This window comes from Ranitomeya imitator, chromosome 9, assembly GCF_032444005.1.
Source record: "Ranitomeya imitator isolate aRanImi1 chromosome 9, aRanImi1.pri, whole genome shotgun sequence".
In the NCBI taxonomy this organism is placed as follows: domain Eukaryota; kingdom Metazoa; phylum Chordata; class Amphibia; order Anura; family Dendrobatidae; genus Ranitomeya; species Ranitomeya imitator.
The window spans coordinates 56129200-56151777 of record NC_091290.1 but is presented as its reverse complement, the minus strand read 5'-3'; the positions used below and the strand labels follow the sequence as shown (position 1 = coordinate 56151777).

The window sequence follows — 22578 nt, the reverse complement described above, 5'->3', positions numbered from 1 at the left end:
CTGGTGGGCTGGAGTGTGAAGTGTGTTGAATGGTTTGTGATACCTGGTAAAGAGATCTCCTTTATTGCCTTCAAACGTAACATCACTCCCCCTAGAGGAGAATGATATTAGTGCAACGACCAGGACCCTGGGGCGCTGCATATATGCTGTACACATCTGATGTCTGGACAAAATTTAGCAAAATCCAGAAATCCTTTTCTCCTTTTTGTATTGGTGAGTGGAAGACCCACATGCCATGCAATATACTCCTGCAAGTAGGATGTGGCACTATAGAGCATCCTTAATACAAATAAAGAAGCTAGACTTAAGGCCCCGTCACACATAGCGACGCTTGAGCGATTCCGACAACGATACGACCTGTCAGGGATCGCTCAAGCGTCGCTATGTGGTCGCTGGTGAGATGTCAAACAGTGAGATCTCACCAACGACGCAGCAGCGATGCGGCGACCTGTAGCGACCTGTACAACGATCCTATTTCATGACGATTCAATGGGACGTCCTGTCAGCAAGGTCGTTGGTAAGGTGTCAAACACAGCGATGTGTGCTACCCAGCGGGACCTCAACGATCAAAAAATGGTCCAGGCCATTCCGACACGACCAGCGATCTCACAGCAGGGGCCTGGTCGCTGCTACGTGTCACACATAACGAGATCGTTACTGAGATCGCTGTTGCGTCACAAAACTTGTGACTCAGCAGCGATCTCGCTAGCGATCTCGCTGTGTGTGACGGGGGCTTTAGAGACTTGTACCACAAGGGAAAAAAATTAAAACCAAAAGCATAGAAATGCTGGTAATAATAGAGCAAAGCTGCAAACTTAAAGGTAATTTGTTATCAGGTTTTTGCTTCCCCATCTGAGAGAAACATAATGTAGGGGCAGAGACCCTGATTCCAGTGATGTTTAACATACTGGACTTCTTGTTCACTGTTTTATCAGCTGCAGATCTACCAGTTTTCTTAACCTCTTACCGACATTGGGCGTAATAGTACGCTGATGTCGGTATTCCCCGCTTCGATGTGGGCTGCGGCGCTGAGCCCACATCTTTTCCGGGACATGTCAGCTGTTTTGAACAGCTGACATGTGCCCGCAATAGCCGCGGGTGGAATCGCGATCCACTCGCTGCCATTAACTGGTTAAATGCCGCTGTCAAACTCTGACAGCGGCATTTAAATTGCGCTTCCAATCATTGGCCTGGAAATACGCGCACCAGTGACCCCCATTAAGTGTTCAGGGATCATCGGTTCGTTGGCATGACAGCCAGGGGTCTCCTTGAGTCCTCTATGGCTGTCAGTGCCGGTTTGCTATGAGCGCCACCCAGTGGTCAGAGCTCATAGCAAGTCAGTATGTCTGCTACATAGAGGCGAGGTTCAGATCGTCTTTATGTAGCAGAGCCGATCAGGCTATGGCAGCTTCTAGTCTCCTATGGAGGCTATTGAAGCATGCCAAAAGTAAAAAAAAAATGTTTTAAAAAATATAAAAAATAAAATAATATATAAGTCCGAATCACCCCCCTTTTGCCCCATTCAAAATAAAACAAAAAAAAAATCAAACACACATATCTATCAATAAAAAAAAGATCAACCTGATCGCAAAATGGCATAGCGATAAAAAAAAAGTAAGAAAATAAGCTTGCACCCAACCCGAGATCATGAAAAATAGAGACGCTACGGGTATCGGAAAATGGCGCAATTATTTTTTTAGCGAAGTGTGGAATTTTTTTTCACCACATAGATAACAAATAACCTAGTCATGTTAGGTGTCTATGAACTCGTACTGACCTGGAGAATCATAATGACTGGTCAGTTTTAGCATTTAGTGAACCTAGCCAAAAAAACAAGAGTGAGACTGCACTTTTTTTGAAATTTCACCGCACTTGTAATTTTTTTCCCGTTTTCTAGTACACGACATGGTAAAACCAGTGGTGTATTGCAAAAGTACAACTCGTCCCGCAAAAAATAAGCCCTCACATGGCCATATTGATGGAAACATAAAAAAGTTATGGCTCTGGGAAGGAGGGGAGCGAAAAACGAAAACGCAAAACCGAAAAAAGCTCCGGGGGTGAAGGGATTATCAAGGTCAGTACAAAGTCTGGAGAATGCAATGTTTCTTCTCAGGGACATGATTGTTCTCAGAGCACAGTGTCCCTGGAATAGATTTCAGGGTTGGACTTTGCTTGGATACTTATGGTTCTTTTTATGAATATGTATCGTCTTCCAGGCCCTGAAGCACAGCATGTCCTAGTCACTACGCGCTCGGGTCAAGCACACATGCACACTGTTCCTGAATGGCTGCGGTTGTTCCTCACAGGATGTGAAAGTCTCATAAAAGGAACTGAAGATTCACTTTAGTGGAAAACATCTGACATGATGGCCACGTGATGTGGTCGGGGAGAGTAGGGTGTAGACTGGTGCAATGGGGAACAGATGGAGGTCATGTGACCTGAGCTGGTGTTGTGCAGGGAGCTACACTACTGCCTATGCTTGCCTTTCTGCAGCTCTTCCTGAGAACTCCATTTCCTGGCACTTTGATGTGTAACCTCCTCTTCCTCCCCTTCTCCTAGTCCTCCTCACTCTCCCTGCAGCTGGAAGTGTTTCCTCTGTGTGCTGCCGCAGAGAAGGAGGGAGGGAGGCTGAGGAGACGCACACATACTTGTGTGGGATGCACGGAAACTCTATGGTGCAACATCAGCCCCAACATCTGGATCTGCGCCGCCACCTCCCATTTTCTCCGCACCGTCCTTTGGCCTTCTGTTCTCTATTCCTTCCTTCCTTCTCTTCTGTCTCATTGTCCCCTCTGAATGTCCCCTCCCTGAGACCGCCTGGAGGAGAGCGTGCCAGCTGGTGGGATGTGGAGATCGGGGTAAGATCAATGCATTGTGATATGGGGTCTGCCCAGTAGCGTCATTTGAAACTAATGGGCCCCGATGCAAGAGCTTCAACGGGTCCCCCAAATATTGTCAATCTTTAATAGCAATAGTCTTATTCTATAGGCCAAAGGGACTTTCAGGGCCCCCTAGGCTCCAGGGCCCGGGTGCGATTGCAGCCCCTGCACCTGTTGTACTTATACCCCTGGGTCTGCTGCAGATTGCGGACCACCAAACAGCAGCGTTACAATGTGCATAGAAGTTTAATCTCACATTTCCAGCCCTGTGCCATGTATCATTTAGGCTGCTTTTGCACATCAGGTTTTTTGTTTCAGGCTAAATCCGGCTCTCGGGAGAAAAACCGGAACCGGAAAAAATAAAAACCGAATCCGTTTTTTCCCCCATTGACTTGTATAAGTGCCGGATTGCGCCGGATGACCCAGCGTTCCTTCCGGTTTGATGCCGGATCCGGCGTACACTCGATTGCGGCGTCTGGGAAAAAAATGTCTACTGTAACATTTTTTGTCTCTGGCGAAAAAACCTGAAGTGCCGGCTGTTTGCTAGAATGGAAGCCTATGGGAGCCGGAAGGTGCCGGATGCAGAAAATGGCGGATTCGGCGACCTGATCAGGTTTTTTAAACTGAGCATGCTCCAATTTTTTTTTTATCCAATAATCTAGATAGGCTAGCTGGATCTGTAAAAAAAAAACACGGATCCGTCGCATCAGTCTTTCACAATCTGCGCCGGATCCAGTTTTTCCAACATTCGCCGGATTTAGCCTGAAACAAAAAACCTGATGTGCGAAAGTAGCCTTAGTAGTTACTAGATGACGGATGATTTGGCGCATTCCATTTAGATCAACGGCTTAGGCGAGGTACTACAAGGCTCAGCAATCTTAGCTGTTCTGTGCACAGAAATATCCTTTGTGATATTATGCATATTGTCTAGATGGAGTTGAGCTGAGTTTGTCATTAGTCATCGTGTGCAGGTGCAGATCCGGTTAAATGACCCGATCGGCTCTGCTACATCGGCTCTGCTACATCTGGGAGGGATACAGAAACGAGAGAAGTTGGAATGATCTGTGTATTAGGTGCAGCTCTGTGGACAGTGTCCAGTGTTCATTGATTGCAGATATGGATCCCTCGCCTATAGAGAAAGTGTTTTCTATGTGACTGGCAGGAAGTTTCATTCCGAGGCGGCTTCCTGGAGGGAGCACCACTCTCCTTCCTTCCATACGGTCTTGCGCTGTTCTCTGGAGACTAACATGGTGTGTATTTTACCATAGGCAAGATGGGGGCACCCAGCTCCACTGCTCATCTGAGGACTGGACGACGTCTCCGAGACCGGAAGCTCCTAGACCCATCACTGAGCTACCAAAAGACACCCCTACGTATGACCTGTCTCGCCTACGCAGCTCCTCCGTGGAAATCAGGGAAAAGGGCTCGGAAATACTAAGAGATGAGCTCTTGAAAGCCCAGAAGGTAACGTCGTGTCATTTGGGTTGTATCACACAAGGCGGCTGATACGCTGCAGATTTTGGGTTTCGATTTGTGGACATAAAATCCAGAGCGTATTACAGCAGCAGTGAAATAGATACGATTTTACCAATCTCATTCACACGCCGCGGAAAAATTCTAAAGCGAACATTCGCCTTTGATGAGGATTTTTAATTCATAGAATGTCAATCTATCTAGCGGATTTAGGCCGGGATCAGACAAGTGTATAGAAGATCATCCAGAAAACGCTGCTGATGTTCACCTGTATTGTCATCTGTGGGTCCATATTTTACGTCTGTGTGATTTATACATAAGCAATTTTCTAGGTTAATCATGGAAAAGTAGTCTTAGAAATCGGATGCTAAACGGATGACCAATATGGGATCCAATTTTTTTGTGCGCCCATAGACTTGAGTGGGAGAGTCTCATACGATATATGGAAAAAAATAATGCATGTTGGTGATTTTTTTCATACGAACACCCGATTCATGTGAAAAAACGGTCATCTCAATGGCCCTATTGAAGTGCTGCAGAATATGTTGGTGCTATATAAATAAAATTATTATTATTATTAATTACATTGATCAGTGTGCTTTCGATTTTTACCTGGACAGCACAAGTCTGTATAATACGCTAATCTGAATGATCCCTGACAATTGCTGATTCCAAGCTCCCCCATTATACAGGGTGAACTCTGCACATGAAAATCTGCATGTAACACATGGGAATTCTGACGCAGATTTTGGTGTGGATTCGCTGCAGATCAATAGCAAGATCAGCATCGGTAAATTTGTAGGTGTGAACATCGCCTAACTGTAATTGATCAGATGTATAATCGTGTTAGTGAAATTGGAGTCCTGTACAGGGTGTGGCCTTATAACAGGGCTGTGTATGTGCAGATAACTCCAAAACTACTTTATCCAAGCTTGAAACATTTTTACATTTTTGAGAAACTACAATCATATGACAGCGCCCTAAACAGAATAGCTCTTAAAGGCGTTTATGGGGTTAAAAAACATGGCTGCTTTGTAAGAGAAACAGCACCTACCCTTTCCACGGGATGTGGGTGATGTTGCCGCTCAGCTCCATTGAAATGGACTGGATCGAGCTGAGATACTGCACACAACCTGGAAAAAGTGTGGTGCTGCAACGTTTTCTTATCCTGCACAATGCTTGTAATGTGTACCCCATTTAGCAGAATATACAGAATGTATGTAGACTGGATCTCAGCCAGTACAGATTTTGAGCCTTGCTATATGGGACTTTGAGTTTTACTATGTGGGGCATTGAGCCTTGCTATATGGGACTTTGAGTTTTACTATGTGGGGCATTGAGCCTTGCTATATGGGACTTTGAGCCTTGTTGTATTGGCTTTGAGCTTTGTTGTATGGGCTTTGAGCTTTGCTGTATGCGGCTTTGAGTTTTACTATATGGGGCATTGAGCCTTGCTATATGGGACTTTGAGCCTTGTTGTATTGGCTTTGAGCTTTGTTGTATGGGCTTTGAGCTTTGCTGTATGCGGCTTTGAGTTTTACTATATGGGGCATTGAGCCTTGCTATATGGGACTTTGAGCCTTGTTGTATTGGCTTTGAGCTTTGTTGTATGGGCTTTGAGCTTTGCTGTATGCGGCTTTGAGTTTTACTATATGGGGCATTGAGCCTTGCTATATGGGACTTTTAGACTTGCTATCAGGAACGGACTGGGACTGACTTTCAGTCCTGGCATTTGAAATCACACAGGCCCATGCTGTCACTATCCCCAAGCACCAGATGGGATATATTACTAATATTACCCTGGACTGAGGAAAGCAAGATTTACTACAAAACCAATATTTCTAATGATGCTAAAGGCCTGCTGTGATAATTGACAGTCACCTACTTTGTGATTCATCACATCTCTTAACAGTATGGGTGTCTTGAGAACACAGATTCTGTTAACAAAGTAGTAGACAAGGCAGCCCACAGCCAGACAGGCCCTTCTGGCATTTGCCAGAATTGCCAGATGGCCAGTCCGGCCTTGCTTGCTATATGGGGCATTGAACCTTGCTGTATGGGGCTTTGAGCTTTGCTGTATGGTACTTTGAGTTTTACTATATGGGGAATTGAGCCTTGTGATATGGGGCATTGAACCTTGCTGTATGGAGCTTTGAGCTTTGCTGTATGGTACTTTGAGTTTTACTATATGGGGCATTGAGCCTTGCTATATGGGACTTTTAGACTTGATGTATGGGGCATTGAACCTTGCTGTATGGGGCTTTGAGCTTTGTTGTATGGGGCTTTGAGATTTGCTGTATGGGGCTTTAAGCTTTGCTGTATGAGCTTTGAGCTTTGCTGTATGAGGCTTTGAGCTTTGCTATATGGGGCTTTGAGCCTCGCTTTATGGCTTGTACTCAAATTAATAGTTTGGGCTTATATACAGTATACATTTCTATACAGAAAATGTGAGTTCAGTGCAGTATTCTGCAGCTGTAAGCACATATACAGCATATACCCCAGCAGCAGTACGAGCATCAGTGATTGGATAGTGATGACTTTTCACCCAATGTCCACTCATGCAGTAAACTACTGGTTTTAACGTGCTAACAGAATTAGAGTAAGTCATCAGAATAAAACATCAGAATAAAAACAACCTTACTACTCATACTTTGCACATATCATTAGGGGTCAAAAATCTGTTTGTTTCCTATGGCGCTATGAATCACCCATTTCCCTTGTTTTTACTCTAATTGAACTCCTTTAAGTCCAGAATCACTAAGGGTTTGTTCACACATAGAGTTATTTCTTTGTTTTCCCATCCATTTTTGTAGCCTATTACACTAGCTGCAAAACAAATAAGATTTTGAATATATCCTTCACTTTGTTTTTCAGTTGCAATGGTTTTTTTTTAAACTGAAGAATTTTGCTGCTTTTTTTACCCATCTAATTGAATGTATAAAAAAAGCATATACTTAGCCAGTAAAGGCTAAGTATACAGCTGTGAGCTGATATTAACAGCCTGGGAAGCTCCATAGTTATTACCCCCTTCCCAGGCTATAAACATCGGCCCCAGCCGTCGGCTTTCCCTCTGCTGGTTACAAAAATTAAATGGGAGCCCACACCATTTTTTTCAGAAAAATAGTGAAATGCATGTACAGTATGCTACACACGCACTGTACTAATTGTATATGTCACTGACATCTTTATATCTACCTATTCTATGTGTACAGTGGGGCAAAAAAGTATTTAGTCAGTCAGCAATAGTGCAAGTTCCACCACTTAAAAAGATGAGAGGCGTCTGTAATTTACATCATAGGTAGACCTCAACTATGGGAGACAAACTGAGAAAAAAAAATCCAGAAAATCACATTGTCTGATTTTTTAACATTTTATTTGCATATTATGGTGGAAAATAAGTATTTGGTCAGAAACAAAATTTCATCTCAATACTTTGTAATATATCCTTTGTTGGCAATGACAGAGGTCAAACGTTTTCTGTAAGTCTTCACAAGGTTGCCACACACTGTTGTTGGTATGTTGGCCCATTCCTCCATGCAGATCTCCTCTAGAGCAGTGATGTTTTTGGCTTTTCGCTTGGCAACACGGACTTTCAACTCCCTCCAAAGGTTTTCTATAGGGTTGAGATCTGGAGACTGGCTAGGCCACTCCAGGACCTTGAAATGCTTCTTACGAAGCCACTCCTTCGTTGCCCTGGCGGTGTGCTTTGGATCATTGTCATGTTGAAAGACCCAGCCACGTTTCATCTTCAATGCCTTTGCTGATGGAAGGAGGTTTGCACTCAAAATCTCACGATACATGGCCCCATTCATTCTTTCATGTACCCGGATCAGTCGTCCTGGCCCCTTTGCAGAGAAACAGCCCCAAAGCATGATGTTTCCACCACCATGCTTTACAGTAGGTATGGTGTTTGATGGATGCAACTCAGTATTCTTTTTCCTCCAAACACGACAAGTTGTGTTTCTACCAAACAGTTCCAGTTTGGTTTCATCAGACCATAGGACATTCTCCCAAAACTCCTCTGGATCATCCAAATGCTCTCTAGCAAACTTCAGATGGGCCCGGACATGTACTGGCTTAAGCAGTGGGACACGTCTGGCACTGCAGGATCTGAGTCCATGGTGGCGTAGTGTGTTACTTATGGTAGGCCTTGTTACATTGGTCCCAGCTCTCTGCAGTTCATTCACTAGGTCCCCCCGCGTGGTTCTGGGATTTTTGCTCACCGTTCTTGTGATCATTCTGACCCCACCGGGTGGGATTTTGCGTGGAGCCCCAGATCGAGGGAGATTATCAGTGGTCTTGTATGTCTTCCATTTTCTAATTATTGCTCCCACTGTTGATTTCTTCACTCCAAGCTGGTTGGCTATTGCAGATTCAGTCTTCCCAGCCTGGTGCAGGGCTACAATTTTGTTTCTGGTGTCCTTTGACAGCTCTTTGGTCTTCACCATAGTGGAGTTTGGAGTCAGACTGTTTGAGGGTGTGCACAGGTGTCTTTTTATACTGATAACAAGTTTAAACAGGTGCCATTACTACAGGTAATGAGTGGAGGAAAGAGGAGACTCTTAAAGAAGAAGTTACAGGTCTGTGAGAGCCAGAAATCTTGATTGTTTGTTTCTGACCAAATACTTATTTTCCACCATAATATGCAAATAAAATGTTAAAAAATCAGACAATGTGATTTTCTGGATTTTTTTTCTCAGTTTGTCTCCCATAGTTGAGGTCTACCTATGATGTAAATTACAGACGCCTCTTATCTTTTTAAGTGGTGGAACTTGCACTATTGCTGACTGACTAAATACTTTTTTGCCCCCATGTATATACTGTATGTAACCTATCTATTCTTTCATGTCGGGTCCCTCTGTGATATTACTGTATGCGGCAGATGAATTGCCGGCTTTTCAAAGGTGATCGGTGTGTAAAAATTGGACAGCACTCGCACTCGCAAGTCTATAGGTCAGTGAAAAAAATCAGTCCTCACTTGGATGACATAGAAGTGTGGTCCAATTTTCAGACTGAGAAGGTTGAGAACAATTTTTTTCTCTCCACATCCTAAAAAATTTATGCCAATTTAATCAACTCTGATCAGAATGACTGGAGCATTTTTCTCTGATGGGGAAAAATTGGCCGTGTGTACATTGTAAATGAAGACAATGAAGGAAAAAGGGGGTCTTGAAGCAGGCTGTTCTCGATAGAATTATTTCACCAAGGACTTCTTGCAAAGCTTGCTTTTTATTTTTCAAGAAAAGTGGGTTTGTGTATAGCAGACATTGTTTTCAAAAAGGTAAAATAAATTTAATAAATATGTAAAAGGAATGATGATGATGCCAAAAGAGCAGAGTCCACCTCTACCTTCCAGCTTTTTGAGACTTGTATATCCTTTCTTCAGGAGCTAAAGCTGAGAGATGAGGAATGTGAGAGATTGTCAAAAGTTCGAGAGCAGCTGGAACAGGAGCTGGAGGAGCTGACGGCTAGTCTATTTGAGGTACGGCTGGATAATTTACGAATCCTTCACACAGGTTCATTCCTCCACCAACGAGTAATTCAAAATATCATTATAGTATATGAAGCATCACAAATGTTACTGTATTCTTTGTAAGTGGAACGTCTGTGACAATATTTTATTTGTTAGGAAGGTTTGTGGCTGTATCTTGGGCAAAATGGGGCTGCTCCGTGTGCAAAGTCACATAGAAGTCGTCCACGTTCATTGCTGTAAACCTGGCCTAATAATTAGCCAAAGCTGTAAATATTCTCTTCCTGTGTTCCTGGAGAACAACTTAAACTTTACCATCGTCCTTCATTACATTCCACCCATGACTTGCACGCGTCCTTCTTGACATGTGGATCTCACATTTTCCAAAAATTTGAAAAACAGCAAAATCCATTTCTCATATCTTTCTTAACCTCATTTGCAACTGATGCTGTAAACTGATAATTTAATTTAGTTCTTTATTCATTTCGCTGTTAGGACAATTTTCAAACTTTTAATTAAGAAAAATCTCGGCACTCCTACAGTAGATAGGTGCTCAAGTAGGGTCCAGAGCCTCTCACCTAGCCAAATCAGTTCTCATGCTTCGCACTGACGAGGGTCAACAGCCCGAAACACCGTGTCTGCGAATTGAGATACTGATTTGGCTTTTATCCTAAGTCATATTGCACGACTCGTTGAAGGGTTGATTGTGACTTGTAGGATCGCTACTTCCAACAGGTGGCGCTATAGAGTTTAAGTCCTCTTTTTCTCAGAAGAGGCAATTTGAACAAGTAGGGTCCAAATTTTAGGACAATTTTCAGACTTTTGACACGAAAATAAAGTCTAGGTTTCAATACAAAAAAATTAAATGTAATTTAAACATCCCCATATAGTGTTTTTTTGAAAGTTTGTGAACCCTATAGCATTTTCCATATTTCTTCATAAATAAAATCAGAGGCATACAGAGCTACAGTAAAGGTCCGAACCAATAAAATTGAAGACAAATTGTAAATCTGTACAAAACTGAGCTGTATTAAGAGTCCTGTCGCAGGGGTCCCCAACCTGTAGCTCGGGAGCCACATGTGGCTCGCTGTCCCATGAATTGTGGCTCGCTACTGTCTGTCAGCTTAGAGCATTAGCCCCAGTTCTAACAAACAGGTATGAAGAGCACATCTGAAAATGGTGAATTTTGTGAGCAGCCCTGCACAGAAGAGCAGATCTGGATGCACATATCATGGTCTTAGGGGTTTTGAGATGATTTAAATATGGTATGCTGGAGACAAGATGACACCACCTGTCAGAGGAGGTGTTTGAAGCTGGATGTGATAGTGTCTTGGGAGTGCTTTACAGGAGAATACTGAATTGGGGGTATTGTAGAAACCCCTGGATCTTTGTATACTGCTTTGGGGTGATTGATTTTTGTGGAAAAGCTTTGGTTACCATTATGCCTGTAATGGGGGCTTTGGTTGCCACTGCTGTGAGGGGGGCGGGAGCTGAATGTAGCTCGCGAACCTCTCTCAGAGCTGAATGTGGCTCTCAAGGTCAGAAATGTTGGGGACCTCTAAACTAATTTATCTATTTTTGGCCCAATTCTTTATATATTTTTTTTTTGTCAAAGAATGTCACTTCCATTTCTTCTTTTTGCAGGAGGCTCACAAAATGGTGCGTGATGCTAATATCAAACAGGCTGCATCTGAGAAACAGCTACGGGAGGCCCATGGGAAGGTAACTACTGATGGGCCAGTTACCCATGTATTACTCACACCATACCTTTTATACCTCTTCTTTTTTCCTCTTTTTTATATTTGATGTGTCTTGTCAGATTGACATGCTGCAGGCTGAAGTCACGGCTTTGAAGACTCTTGTCATAACCTCCACTCCATCTTCTCCAAACCGTGATCTACATCCCCAACTACAAAGTCCATCAAAAAATGCACTACGCCAGGGTCATGCTCGGAATAAGAGTACAGGATGTGCAGCTGCCATGCCACTGCCTCCTCCCAATCAGCCGATGAACACAGAGGCCAAAGAGGTGAGACGAAATACATCTAGTGAGTCCGTGACTTGGTGCTTTCATGTACAGAGTTTCCAATTCTAGTGATATCTGCTGTTTGTAAATGGACAAAATTGTTTTCACCAGCAAGGGTGATGGTAGATGCTGAGGATACCGGGGTACCATGGGGCAAATTTGAATGTGGTAGTCACAGCAGGCACCATGCTACTGGTGTCCGGTACTAGCCATGCCACTAGTATAGACTATCAGGGTCATTGTGGGACACGTCATTATGTATACACCAGTGGGGTTACTATAGTGGTATGGAAGTTGCTGTTGCAACTTGGCTCTGTTGTTACCCCCCCTTGCTACATAAGAGGACAGTTGGATTAAATGTGGTGAGAAACAAGAAGAATGTTCTCACTGTAGAGTTTAGCAAAAAGAAAAGAAGAACTCCATAGTGTAAATCCATGTGAAAGGTTCGTTAGGTTGGCAAAATGTCTCACCTGGAAGACTTGTGCATGGGCATGCACAATACTGCACAAAGCGTAGAAGAGGTTTGGATAGGCTTGCTACTCCAGCCAAATCCTGAAGACCTGGATCTGACCAGGAGAGATGATGGAGTAGAAAGGTGTGGTTTGGGTACAGTTGGTTTGCTGGACTTGGTTTTGGTGCAGCTTCGATATCCAGAAGATCATGAACCAGGGTGGTGAAAAAATACTTTATTGGACAATGCATTTGGGAGTTGGTTTACCTCCTTTACGTACCTGGTGAAGGAGGTAAACTAACTAGAAAACGCGTTGTCCAGTAAAGTATTTTTTCACTACCCTGGTTCACATTCCTGGATATCAGGTGCTTTCACATTGCATTTAGGCACCTGTTAAGTGGTCCCGACGGGTCCTTAGACTATAACGGTGCCGACAGAGCGAATGTTTTCTCTGCCGTGCATCATTTTTGGGTGTATACGCCTACTGGAGGCAGACACCCAAACACAGTCTACTATGAGACTGCAGTTTTCCTTGCCTTCTGCTCACTGTATCGTAGTCTGCAGATTATTGTGTGCACAGGAAATCAATTATCTCCAGTCTCTACCAATTCTTCTAACTCTTTTCTTTCTCTCCATTGACTCTTCTTTGTGCCACGTCATTCATTATGCTCTTCGCAGCTTCATTAATACCAGTTCTATACATTGTGTCATATCAACTCCCTCTCCAGCATCCACTACCTACTCATCTATGCTTGTTCTTCAGCAAACATTACAGTAGTTTTCCATTGGTGTCGCACTAAGCCTCAAGTCTTTCTCATGGTCACTTACCGTGCTATGGAATATATTATTATAATCCTAAGATAGACCATATCAGGCTTCAAATGTTATTATTAACAAAAAGCCCCAAAACGTGTCCCTTCCTCTCCAGGTTTAGTAGGTAATCTCATAGAAACCTTTAATGTGTGAATGATATTGGTGGCACTTTTTAAACTTTTGGTTTAGTGCAACTTTAATTTGTTCCTTTTCTTTATCCATAAACCTTTAATTTTGTATTCATCTTCAATGCTAACATTTTTGTTACTGCAGCTAATTGGAAGGGGATGGTGCATGTTATAAAATATCCTGTCAAATAACCAATGCAGAGAGTCATGGTTCGGACATAAAGGGCTTACAGCAGCCATGCGGATCCTTGCTTCCATATTCCTAAATGATGAGTGAAGTGATGGGTTGCTTTAGGAAACTGTTTTTTTCTTAGTCTGATCAGTTTCTATATACAAGGTTTCAATGTCTTTACTTTAAAACATTGGATCAGATAGGTGGTTAGCGGCCCAATTTTGATCGCCAGCTGGAGAAGACTTATAGAAGATTACTGCTGATTGTGCCAGTTATATTTATTTTTGCTCCACATAATTAGACTTTAATCCAGTCATTAAAGGTCCTAATATTGGGTGTTCATATATACTGTATGGATCTGGTCTGTGTGCCCTGGTGCCGAAACAAAAGTTCTTTTTTCTTCTTATGGAATAATTTGGGCCATCTAGTGACCTGAATGATGATTTACAGATAGCAATTTAGAATGTACTGGTTGTGACTTTCCCCTCACAGAAGGAATGTTTCAGATGAATAAATGCCATTGTTCTCCCTACAAGAACCCACAGAAGTCATTTTCTACTGTCAGGGTTATTTTTGGGTAAACCCGTTGCAGGAAAAATGTAGCACTACAAGTTGCCATTGAAGTGAATGGCGGTCCACGTAAAGCATGACAAGGCCGATCCACGTAAAGCATGACAAGGCTGAGTCCTACAGTCTTACTAGATGCGGCATACTGACAATGGTTGTCTCACTAAAGGGAAAGATTTAGCATTTTCCACCATGTTTCTCCATCTTCATCTTTGAGAATTTCTTCAGTTGTGTCTCTGTGTCGTTGTGTGGCTCACCCGTCTTCTATCTTCTTCCTTTCCTTCCTCTTATCTCTCAGTTATCTGCAGTACCATCTCTTCTTTCATTGCTTCTTTGTATTGTCCCGGGGAAGGTTGTCCATTTAACCTACGAGCCGGGATGGCCTCTCTCCGATGACTCCTCTTCCACTTCCTCCCGCCAGGTACTGTCCCTTGTGTGTTAAGTCACTGTCTATGAAGACCAGTAGTGAAACTTACACCTTATGACCCCAATATTCTGACATTTAACTCTATAGAGTACACAGGAAATATAGAGGCACAAGTATCTAGATCACTCCACTGGAGTATTTAGACTACTTGTATTGTTGACTTGTTTCTCAAGAAAGATACTTATGAATTTAATTGCTATTTTTATTGGTATTTTATTTATGGAACTTTAATAAAAAATATCACAATATGGGAAAAATATCAAATATCAGAATTCAAACACATCTGAATCTCAACCCATTGTTTTTGGGTTTTTTTTAAACTCTGGAAAACATTTAAAACACTATTTTAATACTTAGTTTTGTTATGTGCCTACATTATATAAATACGTTGCTACTTACTTAATTTATAGGGAAAAAAGCAGAGATTGGGTTTACTTTTTAAATAGTTCCCGATGAACAGCTGCTGAGCACCAATGGCACATGTTATAATTTTACAGGTGCAAATTTTGCTCTTTCTAGAAGCGCTTATATTTTGCCTGATTTGATTAGATGGAAACTGTGACTAGGTAGCTCATGTATAGTTGTAATAGAGTACCACATTTTTAGTTTATATACCTCATGACATTTGACTGCAACTTTACACAATTGATCTGACTTGACATGATCACCTTTTCTGCTTTCTTTACTTTCAATGTTACCCACCTGGTCATGAACCACCACTGTTTTAGTACCTGTTTTGTCCTCTTTTCACCAACCTGGCCACTTATGGCTATCCTTCTGGACTGTTGCATCCTGACCAAGCATAAAGGGCCTAATGTTGACTAGATAACTGGGAACCATGCAAGTTTTATTTGTGAAGAATATGTTCTGCTAGTCCAATGTGCAAGAAGGGTCCACGGGTACCACTAAAAAAGTCTAATGCTTTTTTATGGAGCACATAGCGAAATTTCCCACTCAGACTTGTAAACTAAGACATTGCTATAATTTGTGTTTGTTCTCCACAGTAAAGCATTACAATTTTTTTCCTGGTGTTTCAATAGACCCCTTTTACTCTTTGTATTTCTATTGTGGATCAATCTGGAGCCCACTCCAAAGTTAACACCTCACCTGTTACACACACTACCTGTCACAGGATATAGGATATCCCAGGGCTAGGGGCTCCTTCGCTATCCCCGAAGCTAGGGGCGCCCTTGCTATCCATTCTCCTCAGATTACTTCTGATGGTGAAGATGCCGGGGCTACGTGCCTTGCTGAGCTTATAAATCAGCCTTTATCTGTCCCCTACCCCACCCAGGGAAGTGGGGTATTGTAGTATATGAGAATACACAAACCAGACTAACAAGGGAAGACAGACATACATGGATAAATGAAAATGCCAACCATACAGATACAGTTAGGGCCAGAAATATTTGGACAGTGACACAAGTTTTGTTATTTTAGCGGTTTACAAAAACATGTTCAGAAATACAATTATATATATATAATATGGGCTGAAAGTGCACACTCCCAGCTGCAATATGATAGTTTCCACATCCAAATCGGAGAAAGGGTTTAGGAATCATAGCTCTGTAATGCATAGCGTCCTCTTTTTCAAGGGACCGAAAGTAATTGGACAATGGACTCTAAGGGCTGCAATTAACTCTGAAGGCGTCTCCCTCGTTAACCTGTAATCAATGAAGTAGTTAAAAGGTCAGGGGTGGATTCCAGGTGTGTGGTTTTGCATTTGGAAGCTGTTGCTGTGAGCAGACAACATGCGGTCAAAGGAACTCTCAATTGAGGTGAAGCAGAACATCCTGAGGCTGAAAAAAAAGAAAAAATCCATCAGAGAGATAGCAGACATGCTTGGAGTAGCAAAATCAACAGTTGGGTACATTCTGAGAAAAAAGGAATTGACTGGTGAGCTTGGGAACTCAAAAAGGCCTGGGCGTCCACGGATGACAACAGTGGTGGATGATCGCCGCATACTTAATTTGGTGAAGAAGAACCCGTTCACAACATCAACTGAAGTCCAGAACACTCTCAGTGAAGTAGGTGTATCTGTCTCTAAGTCAACAGTAAAGAGAAGACTCCATGACAGTAAATACAAAGGGTTCACATCTAGATGCAAACCATTCATCAATACCAAAAATAGACAGGCCAGAGTTAAATTTGCAGAAAAACACCTCAAGAAGCCAGCTCAGTTCTGGAAAAGTATTCTATGGACAGATGAGACAAAGATCAACCTGTACCAGAATGATGGGAAGAAAAAAGTTTGGAGAAGAAAGGGAACGGCACATGATCCAAGGCACACCACATCCTCTGTAAAACATGGTGGAGGCAACGTGATGGCATGGGCATGCATGGCTTTCAATGGCACTGGGTCACTTGTGTTTATTGATGACATAAGAGCAGACAAGAGTAGCCGGATGAATTCTGAAGTGTACAGGGATATACTTTCAGCCCAGATTCAGCCAAATGCTGCAAAGTTGATTGGACGGCGCTTCATAGTACAGATGGACAATGACCCCAAGCATACATCCAAAGCTACCCAGGAGTTCATGAGTGCCAAAAAGTGGAACATTCTGCAATGGCCAAGTCAATCTCCAGATCTAAACCCAATTGAGCATGCATTTCACTTGCTCAAATCCAGACTTAAGACGGAAAGACCCACAAACAAGCAAGACCTGAAGGCTGCGGATGTAAAGGCCTGGCAAAGCATTAAGAAGGAGGAAACCCAGCGTTTGGTGATGTCCATGGGTTCCAGACTTAAGGCAGTGATTGCCTCCAAAGGATTTGCAACAAAATATTGAAAATAAAAATATTTTGTTTGGGTTATGTTTATTTGTCCAATTACTTTTGACCTCCTAAAATGTGGAGTGTTTGTAAAGAAATGTGTACAATTCCTACATTTTCTATCAGATATTTTTGTTCAACCCTTCAAATTAAACGTTACAATCTGCACTTGAATTCTGTTGTAGAGGTTTCATTTCAAATCCAATGTGGTGGCATGCAGAGCCCAAATCGCGAAAATTGTGTCACTGTCCAAATATTTCTGGCCCTAACTGTATGCACTCACAAACAACATAGTGGAACACCATGGAGTTAAGGAAGGATAAACCAAATAGAGGATGAGGAAGTGCACACAGGCAAACACCGAGCAGCAGTCTTCTGAACAACTCTCCAAACTCCACCTCCAGCAACCAACACGTACAACTCCAGAACCAGGCAGTATAAAATTAACACTGGCAATCCCTGATTACCAGAGGCCAGTATATATAGTAGAGGGGAGTGGCCAACACTGAACAGCTGATACCATCACAGCAGGAGAGCTCTAGGGGCTCTAAACTGAACATAATTAACCACTGCACTACTAGCAGAAACCTGCACTGTTTAACCCCTTCCCGACCTGTGACACAGCGTATGCGTCATGAAAGTCGGTGCCAATCCGACCTGTGACGCATATGCTGTGTCACAGAAAGATCGCGTCCCTGCAGATCGGGTGAAAGGGTTAACTCCCATTTCACCCGATCTGCAGGGACAGGGGGAGTGGTAGTTTAGCCCAGGGGGGGTGGCTTCACCCCCTCGTGGCTACGATCGCTCTGATTGGCTGTTGAAAGTGAAACTGCCAATCAGAGCGATTTGTAATATTTCACCTAAAAAAATGGTGAAATATTACAATCCAGCCATGGCCGATGCTGCAATATCATCGGCCATGGCTGGAAATACTAATGTGCCCCCACCCCACCCCACCGATCGCCCCCCCAGCCCCCCGATCTGTGGCCCGCTCCCCTCCGTCCTGTGCTCCGCTCCCCCGTCCTCCTGTCCGCTCCCCCCGTGCTCCAATCACACCCCCCCGTGCTCCAATCAAACCCCCCCGCACTCCGATCCCCCCCCGTGCTCCGATCCACCCCCCCTGCACACCGATCCACCCCCCCTGCACACCGATCCACCCGCCCGCACACCGATCCACCCGCCCGCACACCGATCACTCTCCCCCATGCTCCGATCCCTCCCCCCCGTGCTCCGACGCCCCCCCGTGCCCTGATCTCCCCCCCCTGTGCCCTGATCTCCCCCCTTATACTTACCGATCCTGGCGGGGTCCGTCCGTCTTCTTCCCCGGGCGCCGCCATGTTCCAAAATGGCGGGCGCATGCGCAGTGCGCCCGCCGAATCTGCCGGCCGGCAGATTCGTTCCAATGTGAATTTTGATCACTGTGATATAATCTATCACAGTGGTCAAAATAAAAAAACAGTAAATGACCCCCCCATTTGTCCCCCATAGATAGGGACAATAATAAAATAAAGAATTTTTTTTTTTTTCACTAAGGTTGGAGTTAGAACTAGGGTTAGGGTTAGGGTTAGGGGTAGGGTTAGGGGTAGGGGTAGGGGTAGGGTTAGGGGTAGGGTTAGGGGTAGGGTTAGGGTTAAGGTTAGGGTTAGGGTTTCGGTATGTGCACACGTATTCTGGTCCTCTGCGGATTTTTCCGCAGCGGATTTGATAAATCCGCAGTGCTAAACCGCTGCGGATTTATGGCAGATTTACCGCGGTTTTTCTGCGCATTTCACTGCGGTTTTACAACTGCGATTTTCTATTGGAGCAGTTGTAAAACCGCTGTGGAATCCGCAGAAAGAAGTGACATGCTGCGGAATGTAAACCGCTGCGTTTCCGTGCAGTTTTTCCGCAGCATGTGTACAGCGATTTTTGTTTCCCATAGGTTTAAATTGAAATGTAAACTCATGGGAAACTGCTGCGGATCCGCAGCGTTTTCCGAAGCGTGTGCACATACCTTTAGAATTAGGCTATGTGCACACGGTGCGGATTTGGCTGCGGATCCGCAGCGGATTGGCCGCTGCGGATCCGCAGCAGTGTTCCATCAGGTTTACAGTACCATGTAAACCTATGGAAAACCAAATCCGCTGTGCCCATGGTGCGGAAAATACCGCACGGAAACGCTGCGTTGTATTTTCCGCAGCATGTCAATTCTTTGTGCGGATTCCGCAGCGTTTTACACCTATTCCTCAATAGGAATCCGCAGGTGAAATCCGCAGTAAATCCGCAGGTAAAACGCAGTGCCTTTTACCCGCGGATTTTTCAAAAATGGTGCGGAAAAATCTCACACGAATCCGCAATGTGGGTACATAGCCTTAGGGTTAGGGTTGGGTTGGAATTAGGGTTGTGGTTAGGGTTAGGGGTGTGTTGGGGTTAGGGTTGTGGTTAGGGGTGTGTTGCGGTTAGGGTTGTGGTTAGGGTTACGGCTACAGTTGGGATAAGGGTTAGGGGTGTGTTGGCGTTAGAATTGAGGGGTTTCCACTGTTTAGGCACATCAGGGGGTCTCCAAACGCAACATGGCGCCACCATTGATTCCAGCCAATCTTTTATTCAAAAAGTCAAATGGTGCTCCTTCCCTTCCGAGCCCCGACGTGTGCCCAAACAGTGGTTTACCCCCACATATGGGGTATCAGTGTACTCAGGACAAACTGGGCAACAATTACTGGGGTCCAATTTCTCCTGTTACCCTTGAGAAAATAAAAAATTGCTTGCTAAAACATCATTTTTGAGGAAAGAAAAATGATTTTTTATTTTCACGGCTCTGCGTTGTAAACGTCTGTGAAGCACTTGGGGGTTCAAAGTGCTCACCACATATCTAGATAAGTTCCTTGGGGGGTCTAGTTTCCAAAATGGGGTCACTTGTGGGGGGTTTCTACTGTTTAGGCACACCAGGGGCTCTGCAAACGCAACGTGACGCCCGCAGACCATTCCATCAAAGTCTGCATTTCAAAACGTCACTACTTGACTTCCGAGCCCCGACATGTGCCCAAACAGTGGTTTACCCCCACATATGGGGTATCAGCGTACTCAGGACAAACTGGGCAACAATTACTGGGGTCCAATTTCTCCTGTTACCCTTGAGAAAATAAAAAATTGCTTGCTAAAACATCATTTTTGAGGAAAGAAAAATGATTTTTTATTTTCACGGCTCTGCGTTGTAAACGTCTGTGAAGCACTTGGGGGTTCAAAGTGCTCACCACATATCTAGATACGTTCCTTGGGGGGTCTAGTTTCCAAAATGGGGTCACTTGTGGGGGGTTTCTACTGTTTAGGCACACCAGAGGCTCTGCAAACGCAACGTGACGCCCGCAGACCATTCCATCAAAGTCTGCATTTCAAAAGTCACTACTTCCCTTCTGAGCCCCGACGTGTGCCCAAACAGTGGTTTACCCCCACATATGGGGTATCAGCGTACTCAGGAGAAACTGGACAACAACTTTTGGGGTCCAATTTCTCCTGTAACCCTTGGGAAAATAAAAAATTCTGGGCTAAAAAATTATTTTTGAGGAAAGAAAACGTATTTATTATTTTCACTGCTCTGTGTTATAAACTTCTGTGAAGCACTTGGGGGTTCAAAGTGCTCACCTCACATCTAGATAAGTTCCTTTCGGGGTCTAGTTTCTAAAATGGGGTCACTTGTGGGGGGTTTCTACTGTTTAGCCACATCAGGGGCTCTGCAAACGCAACGTAACGCCCGCAGAGCATTCCATCAAAGTCTGCATTTCAAAATGTCACTACTTGACTTCCGAGCCCCGACATGTGCCCAAACTGTGGTTTACCCCCACATATGGGGTATCAGCGTACTCAGGAGAAACTGTACAACAACTTTTGGGGTCAAATTTCTCCTGTTACCCTTGGGAAAATAATAAATTGCAGGCTAAAAAATCATTTTAGAGAAAATAAAATTTTTATTTTATTTTCATGGCTCTGCGTTATAAACTTCTGTGAAGCACTTGGAAGTTCAAAGTCCTCACCACACATCTAGATTAGTTCCTTTGGGGGTCTAGTTTCCAAAATGGGGTCATATGTGGGGGATCTCCAATGTTTAGGCACACAGGGGCTCTCCAAACGTGACATGGTGTCCGCTCATGATTGGAGCTAATTTTCCATTTAAAAAGCCAATTGGCGTGCCTTCCCTTCCGAGCCCTGCCGTGCGCCCAAACAGTGGTTTACCCCCACATATGGGGTATCAGCGTACTCAGGACAAACTGGACAACAACATTTGCGGTCCAATTTCTCCTATTACCCTTGGCAAAATAGGAAATTCCAGGCTAAAAATCATTTTTGAGGAAAGAAAAATTATTTTTTATTTTCATGGCTCTGCATTATAAACTTCTGTGAAGCACCTGGGGGTTTAAAGTGCTCAATATGCATCTAGATAAGTTCCTTGGGGGGTCTAGTTTCCAAAATGGGGTCACTTGTGGGGGAGCTCCAATGCATAGGCACACAGGGGTCTCTAAACGCGACATGGTGTCCGCTAACAATTGGAGCTAATTTTCCATTCAAAAAGTCAAATGGCGCGCCTTCCCTTCCGAGCCCTGCCGTGTGCCCAAACAGTGGTTTACCCCCACATATGAGGTATCGGCATACTCGGGAGAAATTGCCCAACAAATTTTAGGATTCATTTTATCCTATTGCCCATGTGAAAATGAAAAACTGAGGCGAAAAGAATTTTTTTGTGAAAAAAAAAGTACTTTTTCATTTTTACAGATCAATTTGTGAAGCACCTGAGGGTTTAAAGTGCTCAATATGCATCTAGATAAGTTCCTTGGGGGGTCTAGTTTCCAAAATGGGGTCATTTGTGGGGGAGCTCCAATGTTTAGGCACACGGGGGCTCTCCAAACACGACATGGTGTCCGCTAACGATGGAGATAATTTTTCATTCAAAAAGTCAAATGGCGCTCCTTCCCTTCCGAGCCTTACCATGTGCCCAAACAGTGGTTTACCCCCACATGTGAGGTATCGGTGTACTCATGAGAAATTGCCCAACAAAGTTTAGGATCCATTTTATCCTGTTGCCCATGTGAAAATGAAAAAAATTGAGGCTAAAAGAATTTTTTTGTGAAAAAAAAGTACTTTTTCATTTTTACGGATCAATTTGTGAAGCCCCCGGGGGTTCAAAGTTCTCACTATGCATCTAGATAAGTTCCTTGGGGCGTCTAGTTTCCAAAATGGGGTCACGTGTGGGGGAGCTCCAATTTTTAGGCACACGGGGGCTCTCCAAACGTGACATGGTGTCCGCTAAAGAGTGGAGCCAATTTTTCATTCAAAAAGTCAAATGGCGCTCCTTCCCTTCCAAGCCCTGCCGTGCGCCCAAACAGTGGTTTACCCCCACATGTGAGGTATCAGCGTACTCAGGACAAA

The 22578-nt window shown here is 43.8% G+C and overlaps 1 protein-coding gene across 5 annotated transcripts in view; it reads left to right on the top strand.

The window, feature by feature from the left end:
* Positions 1 to 2588: 2588 nt before the first annotated feature.
* The window catches only part of RAB3IL1 (RAB3A interacting protein like 1), a 51194-nt gene continuing 31204 nt past the window's right edge, over positions 2589 to 22578 (top strand). For 3 of the 5 annotated variants that reach the window (XM_069738506.1, XM_069738505.1, XM_069738507.1), the window contains exons 1-6: positions 2716 to 2858; positions 4148 to 4343; positions 9739 to 9834; positions 11467 to 11544; positions 11642 to 11851; positions 14278 to 14400. In XM_069738506.1, coding sequence (XP_069594607.1) covers positions 2845 to 2858; positions 4148 to 4343; positions 9739 to 9834; positions 11467 to 11544; positions 11642 to 11851; positions 14278 to 14400 — 717 coding nt within the window. In that variant the 5' untranslated portion in view covers positions 2716 to 2844. Of the gene's footprint in view, positions 2859 to 4147; positions 4344 to 9738; positions 9835 to 11466; positions 11545 to 11641; positions 11852 to 14277; positions 14401 to 22578 lie in introns of all 5 variants that reach the window. The other 2 variants (XM_069738509.1, XM_069738508.1) reach the window with 2 other exon arrangements.